We start from the raw sequence: 14,950 nt of genomic DNA on the forward strand, positions 1-14,950 counted from the left end.
AAGGTTATGGTTTATGCTACTGCATTCACCTTATCTCTTAAAACTTGGTTATAATTCAAATAAAGCAAGAGCGGCAAACAAAATCAACAATGGCTGCTTCTACTTCAGCAAAATTCTCATCATCTTTGCACAGAAATACAAAGAAAACACACTGTCATTCTTTGCTAGGAAATAGAATATTTTTGCAAACCAAACTTGGTTTCTCATCTTCTGTGCCATTCAATAAATCTGTAATAAGTGTGAAATGTTATGGAACTGCAAAGTATGATGAAGTAGTGGTGGATGAAGAATTGGACAAGATTAGGAGGCTTCAGAATGGTTCGGATGTTAGAGGAGTTGCATTGGAAGGCGAGAAAGGAAGAACAGTCGACCTTACTCCACCTGCTGTGGAGGCAATATCAGAGAGTTTTGGGGAGTGGGTTATCAATGGTTTAGAGAAGGAAAAAGGATATCCTGTTGAGAATGTGCGTGTGTCTCTTGGACGCGACCCTCGAGTTACAGGGTCGAAATTGAGCGTTGCAGTGTTTGCCGGTCTTGCTCGTGCTGGTTGTATGGTGTTCGATATGGGACTAGCTACCACGCCCGCTTGTTTCATGAGCACATTGTTGCCTCCATTTGTCTATGATGCTTCAATAATGGTAGGTTACATAAACTTGCTAGTTCAAAAGTACTATACACAAGTGCTTATTCAATTCCCGTTTAACTAAGTTGTTTATTCAACAGATGACGGCATCTCATTTGCCTTACACACGTAATGGTTTGAAATTTTTTAGGAAGAGAGGGGGGCTGACTTCGCTGGAGGTAGAAGAAGTGTGTGACAAAGCTGCTCGTAAATATGCAAATAGATTGGCAAGAGTGTCTACTCTGCTTAAAGTTCTTCCAACAAAAGTTGATTTCATGAGTGCTTATTCAAAGCACCTAAGAGAAATCATCAAGGAGAGAATAAGTCATCCTTTGCATTATGAAACTCCACTTAAGGGATTTCAGGTTTGACTACTATATCTACACATTTCTTGTTTGTTTGTTACATATGCCTGTATTTGGTATCTTCTAAATCACCCTTGCCTTATGCCCTATTCAATATATTAAGATCTTAGGAACTACGGCATTTATGATAGGTATTTTAAAAACCGAATTGAACAGTTTAACTAGTTGAGCCATGAATTAGCAATGCATGCACTATGGTTATTTGAGTGGTTCGGTCGCACTTTCGTTCCGGTTCTAGCGGTTTAAAGCAGTTTAACCATGACTCAGATGGTTCAATTGGCTGAACCATGAATTGACCCTGTTTACGGTTCAGTTATTTGAGCGATCACAGTTTCGTTTTGGTTCTAGCATTTTAAACATGACCTAGAGGTCTCATTGGTTGGATGTTCGGTTCGTTTTCTAAAACATTATTTAGAACTCATACGTCTATCTCCACTCACTCAAGAGAAAGAAATTTGAAATAATCTTGCAATAATCATGAGTTTTTTATGCAACAGATTTTCTCATAAGCTAAAACTAGCTTATGTATCTCAATCCTTTGAGAAGCTCTCTCATTTAACTTCTTTTTAACTCATAAGCTGGCATAAAGCATAGGTTAGAACCTAATCCAAACTAAGTCTAAATGCAATTTTGAAGAGAGGTTAGATGCATGCCTGTAATGCGCTGTATTCAAATTGAAGTCTTCACCCTCTATTTTCTTTGAAAATTTACGCTTCAATTGCAACTAATGAAATAGAATCTTCTACAGATAATAGTGAATGCTGGAAACGGTTCAGGAGGATTCTTCACATACGATGTCTTAGACAAGCTTGGTGCAGATACCTTTGGCTCTCTGCATCTCAAACCTGATGGCATGTTTCCTAATCACATTCCCAATCCCGAGGACAAAATTGCCATGGCAATGACAAGAAAAGCAGTGTTAGAAAATTCAGCTGATCTTGGAATAGTCTTTGATACCGATGTTGACAGAAGCGGCGTGGTTGATAACAAAGGGAATCCAATAAACGGTGACAAACTCATTGCTCTCATGGCTGCCATTGTATTGAAGGAAAATCCAGGATCAACCATAGTAACCGATGCTCGTACAAGCATGTCGCTCACTAAGTTTATAACTGATAGAGGAGGTCACCATTGTTTATACCGCGTTGGTTACCGAAATGTCATTGACAAAGGAGTTCAGCTTAACAAGGAGGGAATTGAAACACATCTTATGATTGAAACATCTGGTCACGGTGCTTTGAAAGAAAACCATTTCCTTGATGATGGTTAGTTAGTTAATTAGTTAAAACTCATGTTCATGGATTTTTTGTTTCATTGTTTTAATTTCCACGTTGAATGTTTTATAGATGATTCATCTGATTATGTTTCTGTATATATATAATGAAGGGGCCTACATGGTGGTGAAAATTATAATTGAAATGGTAAGAATGAAGCTTGGTGGATCAGATGAAGGGATTGGTAGTCTTATAAAAGATCTTGAAGAGCCTTATGAATCAGTAGAACTTAGGATAAATATCATTTCCGAACCTCGAAATGCTAAAGCAAAAGGATCGGAGGCACTCGAAACATTTCGAAACTACATCGAGGTATGTCTTAAAACCAACTAAACTTCAACTAGCTTTGGTTTCTTTAAAGCGATTGAGAGTAAATTAAGAGTTGATATTTCACAGTATCCACAATTTTTTATATACGTGTATATAATATCAATCATTGATTTCATCGATATTTGAGGTTACTTACTTTAATTCTAGTCACATTCCTACATATTTTGACACATTGTGGTTATTTAAAAGTGGAGTGTTTTTATGTTGCTGTACAGGAAGGGAGGCTTAAAGGGTGGGAGTTAGACTCATGTGGTGATTGTTGGGTGAGTGAAGGGTGCCTTGTTGATACAAATGACACCCCGGCTCATATTGATGCTCAAATGTACAGGTGAGAAGCAAGCTACTACATAATAATACTCCCTTCGCCTCTATTTATAAGCACGTTTTGGGGAGGAAATTTCTCCTTAAATATAAGGACTTTTTCATAGTTTTAGACGCGTTTATTTTTTACAAAAAGGGACGGAGGGAGTATTCTAGGAGCTCAACAAATTTGATTTTATATTTCTATGTTTTGTTCATAAAAAACTGACTTTATTGTGGCAAATCAAGGGCAAAAGTATCAAACAATGAACATGGACAACATGGTTGGGTACACATGAGGCAGAGTATTCACAACCCAAACATTGCTGTGAACTTGCAATCATCTGCTCAAGGAGGTTGCTTGTCAATGGCAAGAGCTTTCAGAGATGAGTATGTCACAATGCTGCCACTCAGATTTATTATTCTAAAAGTATTTATTAGAGCCATGATTTGGTTATCTGATTTATCCTTTTATTCAATTATTATTGCAGTTTTCTCAAAGCAAGTGGAGTTGATACATTCCTAGACATTGCTCAAATTGATAAGTTTGTTGAAAATGGCCCATTAGCCTGATTTACAATATGCAAGGTTACAAGATTAGATTCTGAATGATTGATTCTCATTATTATTTCTTTCTCTACATGAACATGTATATATACAACATTCTCATACAAATAGATTAATCCCAAGATATAAGGAATATGAATACTCCATCTTGTCTCATATGTCAACAAAAGAAGCTACTTTCACATCTCATTTGGTCTAATTTAATTTTCTAAGAGTTAAAAAAAAATGTAATTTACCGGAGGGAGTGTTTCAACGGTTACATATATATAAGATTAAGTTACTTCAAATTAAACTCTTGTTTTGGACCGGCTAAATCCCAATCCGAATGGATCCTTCACCCCAAAGAAGCCAATGTTACTCTATTCCCGTGACACACTAGATAATCCTCGGTCATCAAATTATCTCTCTGTGATTAAAATCAAACTGCGATCCACGAATCATGTAGGGATTCAAGCAACCGAATGAATAACCATCTCAAAGTTTCACCCTCCTTACGCTTCACCTATATAAGGTTTCGGCCTCAGAAAATGGTACATTCACTATTCTGGTTAAACCATTGACTTTCCTTAAACCCTCGCTTACTTGAGTATTGTAGTCTTTCTTGGTACATCACCCCTTGTGGAGTACCAATGCCATACTCCGCCTTAACCAACTAGTTTCAGTTGTCGTTATCAGTCCACTCCGGTTCAACCGTATACTTAACTCACCCCCTCTAACGAATGAGTGACTTTGTTACTCAAGCACTATTTGGTCTTAGGAAGGCACATATGCAACACGTACTGATATTATTGCTCAGTAGTTGATCCCTTATAATGGTCATAAACTTCAATGTGATTGGACCTTGCATGAAATAATGGACTGGAAGCAAGAGCCTTGGCAGTGAAATTGGTGTGTTCTAGAAATAGGTACGTAGTTTTATTTTGCATTCATTCATAATCAGTTCCTTACAGATCCTTTAAGGCAAAACCAATGTTCATTTATAAGTAGAAAAACAAGTTTTTTCTTTCCTTTAAGCATATATACACAAAACCTCCATTTGATTTTATACAAGTTCAATGTGTTTGTTAAGTTCACACCTAATCAACAAAGAGTTTTACACGAAAGTTAGTACTCCCTCCGTCCCGGAATAACTGACCCATTTTCTAAAAAAAAGTGTCTCAAAATAACTGACCCATTTCAATTTTCAATACAACTTTCATCATTCCCAATACAATATAACACTAAATAATACTACTTTTATCATTCCCAATACAATATATTCCACTTTCCCCTTTATTTATACATTTTTCTTAAGAGCAATGCTAGCGTCAGTTGTTGTACCACTCGCTTTTAACCACACGCTGTTATATGGTGCCACGTTACCCATTTACTCTAATGACTAACCTGCTAACCGGTTCAGCATTTGTACCTATTTTTAATTTTTATTTCTACTTTCAGAAGAAAAAAAACTGCAGCATCAGATGACACTCAAGCCATCTAACAATTTCTATCATCTTTCTACTCTTTCTTTTTTTCAACAACACACTCCAAAATCTGATCTAAGTTTCGACTACTACTGATCTCTTTTTCTCCCAGCTTACATCAGCCATGATTTATGAGAATAGTCTTTCTCTCTAGATTTTCTACCGCCACAACTAGTTTTACAATCGAAGAGAAGATCCGAATCCTTTACTGCAAGCTTTTTCAATTTTCATTCTTCTTTTATGTTTTATGTTATGTTAGGACCAACAACAAATATTATCACATTGAACATCTCTTGCAAGCTGTTCTCACAATTGAAAACCACAATCCAGATTAACATCAAAAGTAAATCATCCCAGAAAGAGTAAGGCTAACGACGAAGCGATTGCTGGCAAGGTGGGAGAGATGAGGGATGCGGCGGGTGGTTTGAAAGATTGGAGATTTGGCCATTTTTTTCCAAACCGGTTGTGCCGGTAGCCTTTCACAATGTTTAATTGAAAAAGTGACGTGGCAGTTTAGCATAGGGTGTGTTGAAACGCGTCTGTTAAAACGACTGACGGTAGCATCCCTCTTTTCTTAATATGTGTGAAAAACAAAATTGTGTCAATTAAATTGGGACGGAGGAGGTAGTACTACATTGTTGTGTTTATTAGCTATATCTAGCTCTAGAGTCTAGCTATTTCAGACAGCTTCTGTATTCATCATTGTTGCAATTGGCTGGTTATTGTTATAGGTAGTTTTAACTAACTAATTGTCTTGTCATGTCATGTCAGTCATTTAGTTATGTTGGTCCTCCATAAATAAGATTGTTCTTTTTTTTTTAATAGAACCATTTTTTAATAGAACCATAAATAAGATTTTACACATAGAAAGTAATAACGTTTAAAGTTTAAGGTTTTTACACACGTATTAAACGTATTAAGAAAATAATAACGTTTAAGGTTTTTAAAGGTTTTTACACACTTGATTTAATTTTTTTTCTTAAATGTAAACTCCTTTTCAAACTACTAGATGCATTTATTATTTTTTTTCTAAACATACTCCTAATTAATACTACTAACTTGTCTTGAAATTTGAAAAGTCGAATTTAATACACATACAAACAAGGGAGCTTCTACGGTGCAGTCAGGAAACTGACTTTTTTGAAAAAGTTAATTTTGATTTTAATGTTTGATTCATTTTTAAATTGTTGATTACTGATTAATGATCAATAGTAATTCATCTAGTAATGCTTGCAACATCTTGGACTTACATGGACTATTTTATCGTTGGAATCTTTAACATGCAAACAGAGTTGATGATATTATGTGATAGTCTTAAGTGTTACACTTTGTGGGGGTGTTACGCTTATAACAAGGTAGGATAAAATTAGATTAAGTGTAGTCTTGTTAATCTGATGAATTGATGATACTATGAGGACTTAACTTTTGATGTCATTGTACAAACAGTGGGGTTACTCATTACATTTTTGATGTTATAGTGTTAACTTCACCAAAAAAGTCATTCTTATGACTTCACCATAGAATTTTCCTACAAACAAATGACAATTTGATAATATTAACACACAAAACAAACACATTAATTAGAGTGACAACTTTTCTTAAGAAATGTGAAAAAACCAAAGGAGGCGTACATACAGGGACGGAGGGAGTAATTTACAAGATTACTCTTGAATCATATCCCATATAATTACTTTTGTACCTCGAGTGACCTGCCCATTTATCAGGAAACTATAAGCCATATCCAACGGTGAATTATTTAATAAATTTGATGTTCAGGCTGTGAATTGGTGCCTGAAATTCATTTAGGCCGTATGGTATGCACTTCATAAAATAAAAAGACATTGAATGGAAATAAGTCAGAGACATCTGCTACATAATTTATCTGACTTTGCCCTCAAAAGATTAAAAACAAAAAACACCTATGAGCTGTTTTTAATCACATTGCTTATTTAGCTATAGAGTGTCCTAGTCAATTACCAAGAATTGAAATAGTTACATTCTGAATTGGACCTGGCATGGGTTCCATATATAAAAACCATTTTTGGTGGGGATCCCGTTTTGTCAGAATAATTCTTGGACGGATCCAAAGATTTGAACCCTCTATTTGATCACACACACAAAAAAGTGGACATGTTATAATCATTTGAAAATGAATGATTATTTAATTATTATTTTTTCTACTTTTTCCTTTTTATGTGTGTGTGATCAAATAGAGAGTCCAAATCTTTGTGTTCACCCAAGAGTTTCTCGTTTTGTCATGTAATGCCAAAATTATGCCATGTAACAACTCTGGCTCCATTTCCAGTACTCCTCAGAGCCCAGGCCCCAGAGGCAGAAGAAGCAACCTTGTTGAAGGACTATCTGTCTTGTCTTGCAACCTAGCTAATTTGAATTTGCAACAAGTTTATCAGACATGTCATCGTGATTTTATCAAGTTTGATTCCAAACATGCAGTTAGTATTTTTCTTTAAATATATATTTGATATCACGAGGAATATGTCAGAATCACGGTGGTATATCCACTGTGATACCAACTATAGGCGAAGTGGTATCTAAAGCTATGGTAATTTAATTTCCAATTAAACTCACTGAAAATACTTGGCACCAAATAACCTTTGGATGGTTGTTACCAATAGAACAATATGAGGTAATAAATTCATAACGGTATTGTCATGCTCACTAACACACCTATTAACAAACATTGCTGAGTAGTGAGTAGTACTTTTTTTCATTCATAGGAGCACCAATTGGGGTCTATATGAATTCAATTTTTATATATTTAGAGAAATGATATTTGTACATCCATTTTGTGACAACTTCTTGACAACTTTTTCTCTCATACTCACATTATGTTTTATTCTCTCTCTTCCTTTTTCTCTCTCCATTATTTTGGACCAATGAAAAGTGAGAAAAAAAAAGTTGTACCAAAAGTTGTCTAAAAAGGTTGTTCAAATATCACTACTCATGTATTTATATCCAAGGTACGATTGACTAGCTTCAGTATACGATTTATGCAATTCCACAAAGACACTTGGTAGATGGACATAATGAACTGTAAACAATTTTTTTTATATATATAGTAAAGGTCTAGAGGAGTTAAGTCCAACTTCTGGTTCAATTTATTCGAACTTTAAAAAAAAAAAAACTTTAATTTCACGGACTTTACACTTTATACAGTTTCCATCATGATTTTAAATCTAACTTATTTTGTTTCTTAGTGCATATGGTTTTCCTATGTTTCCTCATCTTGCCGCTTGACTATGGTTGACTATGATATAATCAAATTTATAAAACCCATACAGCCATACTGTCTAATCATTAATATAATTGATTTGAGTAATTAACTGCAATTAGAACATTCCGTGGAAGTATGATATTCAGATCTTTTAAATGAAAAGATAATTTACAAGGCATGCATTTATTTGAAACTACTTACACTAATCATCAAAAGAAGCTGCTATCATTGCAAAGTTGTATGAATGTGACCCTCATTGAATCACATTTATAGAGCCTTTATTTTGGGCAGCTGGTATTATTTATGAAATTATCTTTCCAACTAACATCATATTTATCATCATATTTATTGTGGGCCTTTATTTTAGTCATGGTGCTTCCACATTAAGGATCAAAATGTTCCCTTAATAATGAGATAAACAAATGGGGTTGAACATTGTAATTAGCCAACAAGTAGCAAGACATGCAGCAAAGAAATAGGGTGTTGGAAGCAATAAACTAAGGTTTTTTTTTGTAAGTTGGAGAAAGAGGAAGAGAGAGATGGGGTAGTTGCACTAGTATCACTGCCTCTTTAACTCACACATTTATGTAGGTGCTCTATAATGACTTCAAGGTCCAACCAGACATTCATTTCATGGGGAAACTCTTAACTCTATTCCCCTTGTAAAGAGAAGGGGGAAAAAAATTGAAAGCATCTTATTCTTGAACAGAATGTTTAAAATTAAATGTATAGAAATTTCTATGACAACTCATTCCAAGGAAATGTCTACTCTATATGCACCTTGTTTACCAAAAATCTAAGTCACTCTGTTAAGTATTCTCTCCGTCTCACAATTATTGTCTCTTTAACTTTTTTTTTCTCAAAATAATTGTCACTTTGCAATACCAATGCAGCATTTATTATTATTTTCCATTATTATACCCTTATTTATTGAATTTCATCCAACTTAACTACCCCATTAACTACAATTAATAAGGGTATTTTAGTAATTACAACTAATTTTACCATTGAAATCAACACAATTAATTCCTTAGTAATCATGCACAAACCTTAAACGACTAATATTGTGAGACGGAAGGAGTATTAGAAATGTTAAAGAGTGTCCTTAGGACATTGATTAAGAAGACAAAAATGAAATATTGTATTGAGAAATGACGAAAAATGATAATTTAACTTTATAAAAGTTAAAAATTTGTTAAATCCAATGCAAACCTACTACTTTTGGTTTTTTTAACAAGTAGTAATATCATTAGGACTCTCATTAGCATAATCATTAAAATATAAGCAAAATTGAGTTAAAAAATTGATGTATTTGATTTAAAATTTAGTTTAAATACATCCGTTTCGCTTGACTCACTTTTGTTTATATTTTGTAATGGAAAAATACTACAAATTAAGACTCACTTTTGAAATTTTGTTGTTACTTAATAAAAAACTATTTTTTTAATTTCACATGCTTTAATAAAAATTTTACAAAAATATCTTTATTTAATTCACATTAAAAAACGTAAATTTATCTTGCATCTCTTAAAATGTCAATAAATGTAAGGGTAATTATGTAGGACGAAGGGAGTAGTTTATACTCTCCCCATTTTTTTTAGGGATATTCTCCCCATTCTTAGCACGTGCATTAATATTTTTTTTAACAAATTTATTGTTGCAACTACTTTTTTAATATCTGATTTTTTTTTTAAGTCAGTCTTATGATAAGAGACCGAGGGAGTATAAATTATTGAGTTATCGTCGACATCTAATGCATGGTTAATGGTGTAATGAGTATCCTCGTGAGTTTAACTCAGTTGTTAGGGACAATGCATAATATATGCAAGGTTCGGAGTTCAAATCCCGACCACCACAGAAAAAAATGGTGTAATGAGTCATTTTTTTTAATTGCCGCCTTTTTTAAGAAAACTTTTGTTATTATTTTTTTACTTTTTTATTTTCAAAGTTCAAAATGATAATTATTGTTTTGTCAAACCTATCCACACCACAACACCAACTATTTGGTATAGAGAGAAATATGTGTAATGAGATAAATAATTAGTGATTGTACGAAATGAAAAATTCACGAGTTCTACCAAATTTATGTGTGGCCGATATTATCTCTAGGGATATATTTGTATTTCAAATAATTGAAATTAAAGAGGTGTTGAAAACAATGTGTTAATGAATGGTTTCCTAGCACTCCCCAATATGGAACTCAATGATCACAACTTGTGCCATGAACTTTGTTTTGCCCATATGGGAAGAGGAAAATAAAAACTGCAAGTTAAGAGAGGTTCATATTTTATGTGTGATAAACAGTACATGGAAGAAAGTGATTTCCCAAATACACAAGGATGTTTGTAGGCTCATTTATCAACTGAAAATGAGGACCAGTAAATATTTTTCCTTAGAAAGAGTGCCTCATTTATGAAATACGGTAGGCCCACAGAGAAGCTTCATACAAAATTTTAACCAGTGCCCCGAGGACACTAGTTAACGAGGAGTAATGATATTTTAACATCCATTTGATGACAACTTTGTTGACAACCTTGTTTTTCTCACTTCTTATTGGTCAAAAACAATGGAGAGAGAAAAAGGAAGAGAGGGGATAACAACATCATATGAGAATGAGAGAGAAAGTTGTCCAAAAATTGTCAAAAAATGGTTGTCAAAATATCATTTCTCGTTAACAAGACCCAATTTTATAAGGGAAATGTTAACTTGTGCCCTTGAGGCACAAGTTTAGAAACTAAACATAGAAACATTTTCTTGGAAATTGTACATTTAATGCATTAAAGTTTTAAAATTTTATCTCTTCAATACAAAAGTTATATTTCAATTCCTTTTGTAACTTCTTAACTTGTGCCCTTAGGGCAGCACAAGTTAACATCACCCATTTTATAATGTGCAATGCAAATAATATGGAAAATGTTAACCAGTGCTCCGGGGGCACTGGTTAAAGGTCAAATATAGTAGGATTTGCATTGAGATATGCGTAATCAGTGCATTAAAAGCTGAAAAAATATATTTTTTTATTTAAAATTTCCTCTTTTGGGTTCCTTAACCAGTGCCCCCGGGGCACTGGTTAACAAGACCCAAATAATATTCATTTGGTTTTGAATTGCAGTGTCCAAACTTAACCTTGAGAAAGCGTGTTGAAGCATCGACACAGGCATCCTGTTAGAGAAAAAATGGTGCATTTAAGTCAAAAACAGTTGGGGACTTCTAGGAATAATCAATCAAACAAGTCCTATTTCCTACCCAATTATTAATGTATGAATAGGCAGTGTCACACTTTTACCCAATACATAGTACACACCACGGTAGAACATATTTTACCTTAAAATATTCACATTGGCCAGGACCAGTAGTAAATTATACTAGTGCATGTTCTATGCTGATCAAATGGTCAGGATTCTTCTATAATTTTGAACATGCTTCAATTATTTCTGTATGAAATGAAGTGGAGTATGTAAGAGTTTCATGCAAATGATTTAATTGTTTATATTGAAAAAGGACATTGCTAGTCTATTTAATAAAAGGGTTATGTTAACTTGTGTCTTGGGGCACATGTTAAGGTTTTTATAAAGAGTAAATATTTATTGAGAAACATTAAATTTCAATCTTGTGAGAAATAAATTAGCACAATTTACAATGCATAATTTCTATCTTTGGAACCTTAACTTGGGTCCTTAGGGCACAAGTTAACATTTCCCTTAATAAAAAAAATATGTTAAGAGCACTTTTACTATTTTCCTTAGTACAAAGTCGAATATGAATGATTTTGACTCCTTGAAATATCGTCAAATTCAACTTTTTATTATATGTTATCATTTTTTATTTCTTTTTTTTAGGGAAATCACGAATGATAAAACAAATAACCGCAACTGAATATTAAAGTTATCCTTCTGATGGATCATTATGAAAGATCAAGAATCAGTGATCGATTGATTACATCTTGGAACACAAAATCATTGATTTATCAAGACCGACCACGAGTGTTGCACGATCGACAACACTTATACTCAGTCCTCCTGAATAGACTCCTTCCATTAACGATGCTAGATGTAATATAACAGAAGCTTAGAGAAAGAACGGTTTCAAAACCTTTTGTTGTGCGGTTAGGGTTTCTAAAAAAGTGAGTGAATTGCTTCATCATAAGAGTTCTATTTATAAAACCATTTGTGCACACCGTACCTTACGGTGTATTGTGTGTCCACTTATAAGTTTGTATCTTACGGAACCTACTTGGGTTGATCGGGTGGTGTTGGTTTTGGACCTTAGAGTATGTTCCACTAAAGATCTCAAGAATGTCATTTGATCTAACGTAACCTTTTAGTAATAATGATCATGTGTAAATTACCTTCTTTTTTTTTCCTTTTTCTGATGTCAATATTGGACACAGAACATATAAATTGTGTCACCCTTGTATAAGTTCAACATTATATTCTTTGATTCCTGAGTTGACTTAGTAGCAACATATAAAGTTCAATATTTCATACATTATTAACTTATTTCAGCATGGTCATGCATGGATTCCTACCATCACACTCCATCAAGGGGTTTATTGAGATTACTCTTGTTATGTATTTGAGTCACTCGTGTCCCTCAGTTTGGTTTAAGGAGTGCCCATCAACCGACTTTATAATCATCTTGTTACAAACAATATTTCAATGACAACAAATATTACTTTTGTAAAAAGAGATTTAGCGAAATTGAAAGTTTTTGGGGAAATTCTAGGATTGGAAAATACTTTTGTAGAAAGGAATTCAGGGAGAGCCTATGAACAAAAATACTCTATGATTGGTGTCTTCAAAGGGTGGTGAGAAGTCAATATATAAGTACTTCATGTGTTACAAGATCAGTGACTTCAAGAGGGATTTTTCAGAGTTAGGGGACAATGATGATTTTGCGCGGTTCGAAGTTGCCTTAGAGGATTATGAGGATGTGGTTGCTCTTGTGTTTCATGCTAGGATCCGAAAGAAGGTGGAGTATATTACCTTGAAACACTCAAGGTCAGCCTAAAAAGGTGTTTATCTAAAGAGACATTAAAACACTCAACATCAACCTGAATAGGTGGTGATAAGAATACTCAAGGTCAGTCTAGATAGGCAGAGGTAAAAACACTTACGACCAGCTTAAGAGACGGAGGTTACAAGGTGAAAGACATAATTGATGTACGCAATTGGAAGTTGGGGAGAAAAAATTCAGCTTGAGGTGATGACTTTCACTAGTGGGAGGAGACAAATGGTGACAACATAATGGTACGACTACGGATACCATGTGTCTCATTATCTAGCGGAGATCAAGGAATTATTCAAAAGGATACAAATGCGCACTTAGGGGGTTGAAGAAGGTATGGTACAACTTGTAAGATTACATTAAAAGCCAAGGGTAATTTGAGGCAAGTGAATCTTTAAGAGGATGCAAATGATCACCTCGGATGTTGAAGAGGTTATGATGAAGCTACCTAAAAGGACTAAGGTAGTTGGGCACAAGATCTTAAAGAGGGATGAAGTAATTTAGAAGATTTAAGGAAAAATGTGAAATCTTGTGAGACTACGAGTGTAGTTGGAGGCATGGGAAAGAAACTAGGAGATTAATGGTTAAAGTGGTATCATTATCAATTTAAAGGCAAGGTGGAGAATTGTTGCAAATATCTTGAAATTGTGAAGTCGCGGTAATTGGTGTTGTTCTGTCTCATGTGTGGGGCGCATGACATCATGCGCGGGGCACATATGGAGCGATAGAAGAAAATGTCAGTAGTTGTTGTTGATGCATGATGCACGGGCGCATGGGTACACACACGAGATTAGGTCTATAAATTTCGCATTATGCATCAATTTTGAGTGTGAAAATGGGAATTTTAGGGTTACAAAAGAAAGAACTTTTTTGGTTAAAAGTTGAGAGCTTTGGGGAAATTCTAGGATTAAGAAACATTTTTGTACATCTTGGGAATAAATCGAGTCTCTTGGCCACATAAAGACATTCACAAACATGGTAGAAATTATATTTTATTGTTGAAAACTGATTTGTGTAACTCTTGTATCTTTTTGTAAGAAATTCTTTGAAAGTGAATTGGAGAAATCTCTCTCATCAAAACACTAGTCAAATTTGGGTCGAAATGGGTAAACAAATATCGTTGTGTTTTTCCTTCTTCTCTTGTATCTTATTGCTTGTCTTTTATTTCATCACTTTAATTCGGTTGCTGCTAATTTTTTTCCACACATCAAAGTATTAGTGTCCGTAGAAGTTTATTGTTATTAGTTGCTGCATAACCATCTCATTTGCTACATCATCGAAATTCAACTTGAAATGCATACATGATAAAAATAAAAAAACACGTAATTTTGAAAAGTTGAGGACCGTGTAAATTTAAAAATAAGGGGGAAAAATCATAAATGAGGTTAAAATGAAAGAACACAAATTTGTTAACATTTTTTCCCTAAAAAAAAAATAAAAAATTGTTAACATTTTTCTTATTTTTGTTTTTGACTCAAAAGTCAATTTTTTAAAAAGAGCATGTATAAAATTAAACTACACCTAATTTAAGAGGGAAACTAGGATTCTTACATTATTATTCTTAGGTACTTTAGAAAAAAATTATGTTATTATAAATTAGGCCTACTGCTTCAAAAAAAAAAAAAATTAATTAGGCATAGTATATAGTACTAGTAGTATTTTAAACTTTGATGCAGCCATGCAAGAGGGCAAGGAATTAGTCGACGGTGTGGGCAGTAAATGCAATGTCAGTGATCTGTGATCTGCCGTATTTCTTAATTATCATACTTACAGGGTTTATAGAATCA

The 14,950-nt window shown here is 33.9% G+C and overlaps 1 protein-coding gene across 1 annotated transcript; it reads left to right on the top strand.

Annotated features, from left to right (window-relative positions):
- Positions 1-18: 18 nt before the first annotated feature.
- LOC146932015 (phosphoglucomutase, putative / glucose phosphomutase) lies at positions 19-3,642 on the top strand. Its single transcript, XM_085703599.1, has 7 exons — positions 19-638; positions 724-987; positions 1,736-2,252; positions 2,374-2,573; positions 2,807-2,919; positions 3,141-3,281; positions 3,383-3,642. The coding sequence occupies exons 1-7, from the start codon at positions 90-92 to the stop codon at positions 3,462-3,464; spliced, it is 1,866 nt and encodes a 621-aa protein (XP_085559725.1). The 5' UTR covers positions 19-89; the 3' UTR covers positions 3,465-3,642.
- Positions 3,643-14,950: the final 11,308 nt, after the last annotated feature.

The sequence above is a fragment of the Medicago sativa genome, chromosome 4 (genome assembly GCF_051527215.1).
Source record: "Medicago sativa cultivar Bolivia chromosome 4, Bolivia_mono, whole genome shotgun sequence".
Lineage (NCBI taxonomy): Eukaryota > Viridiplantae > Streptophyta > Magnoliopsida > Fabales > Fabaceae > Medicago > Medicago sativa.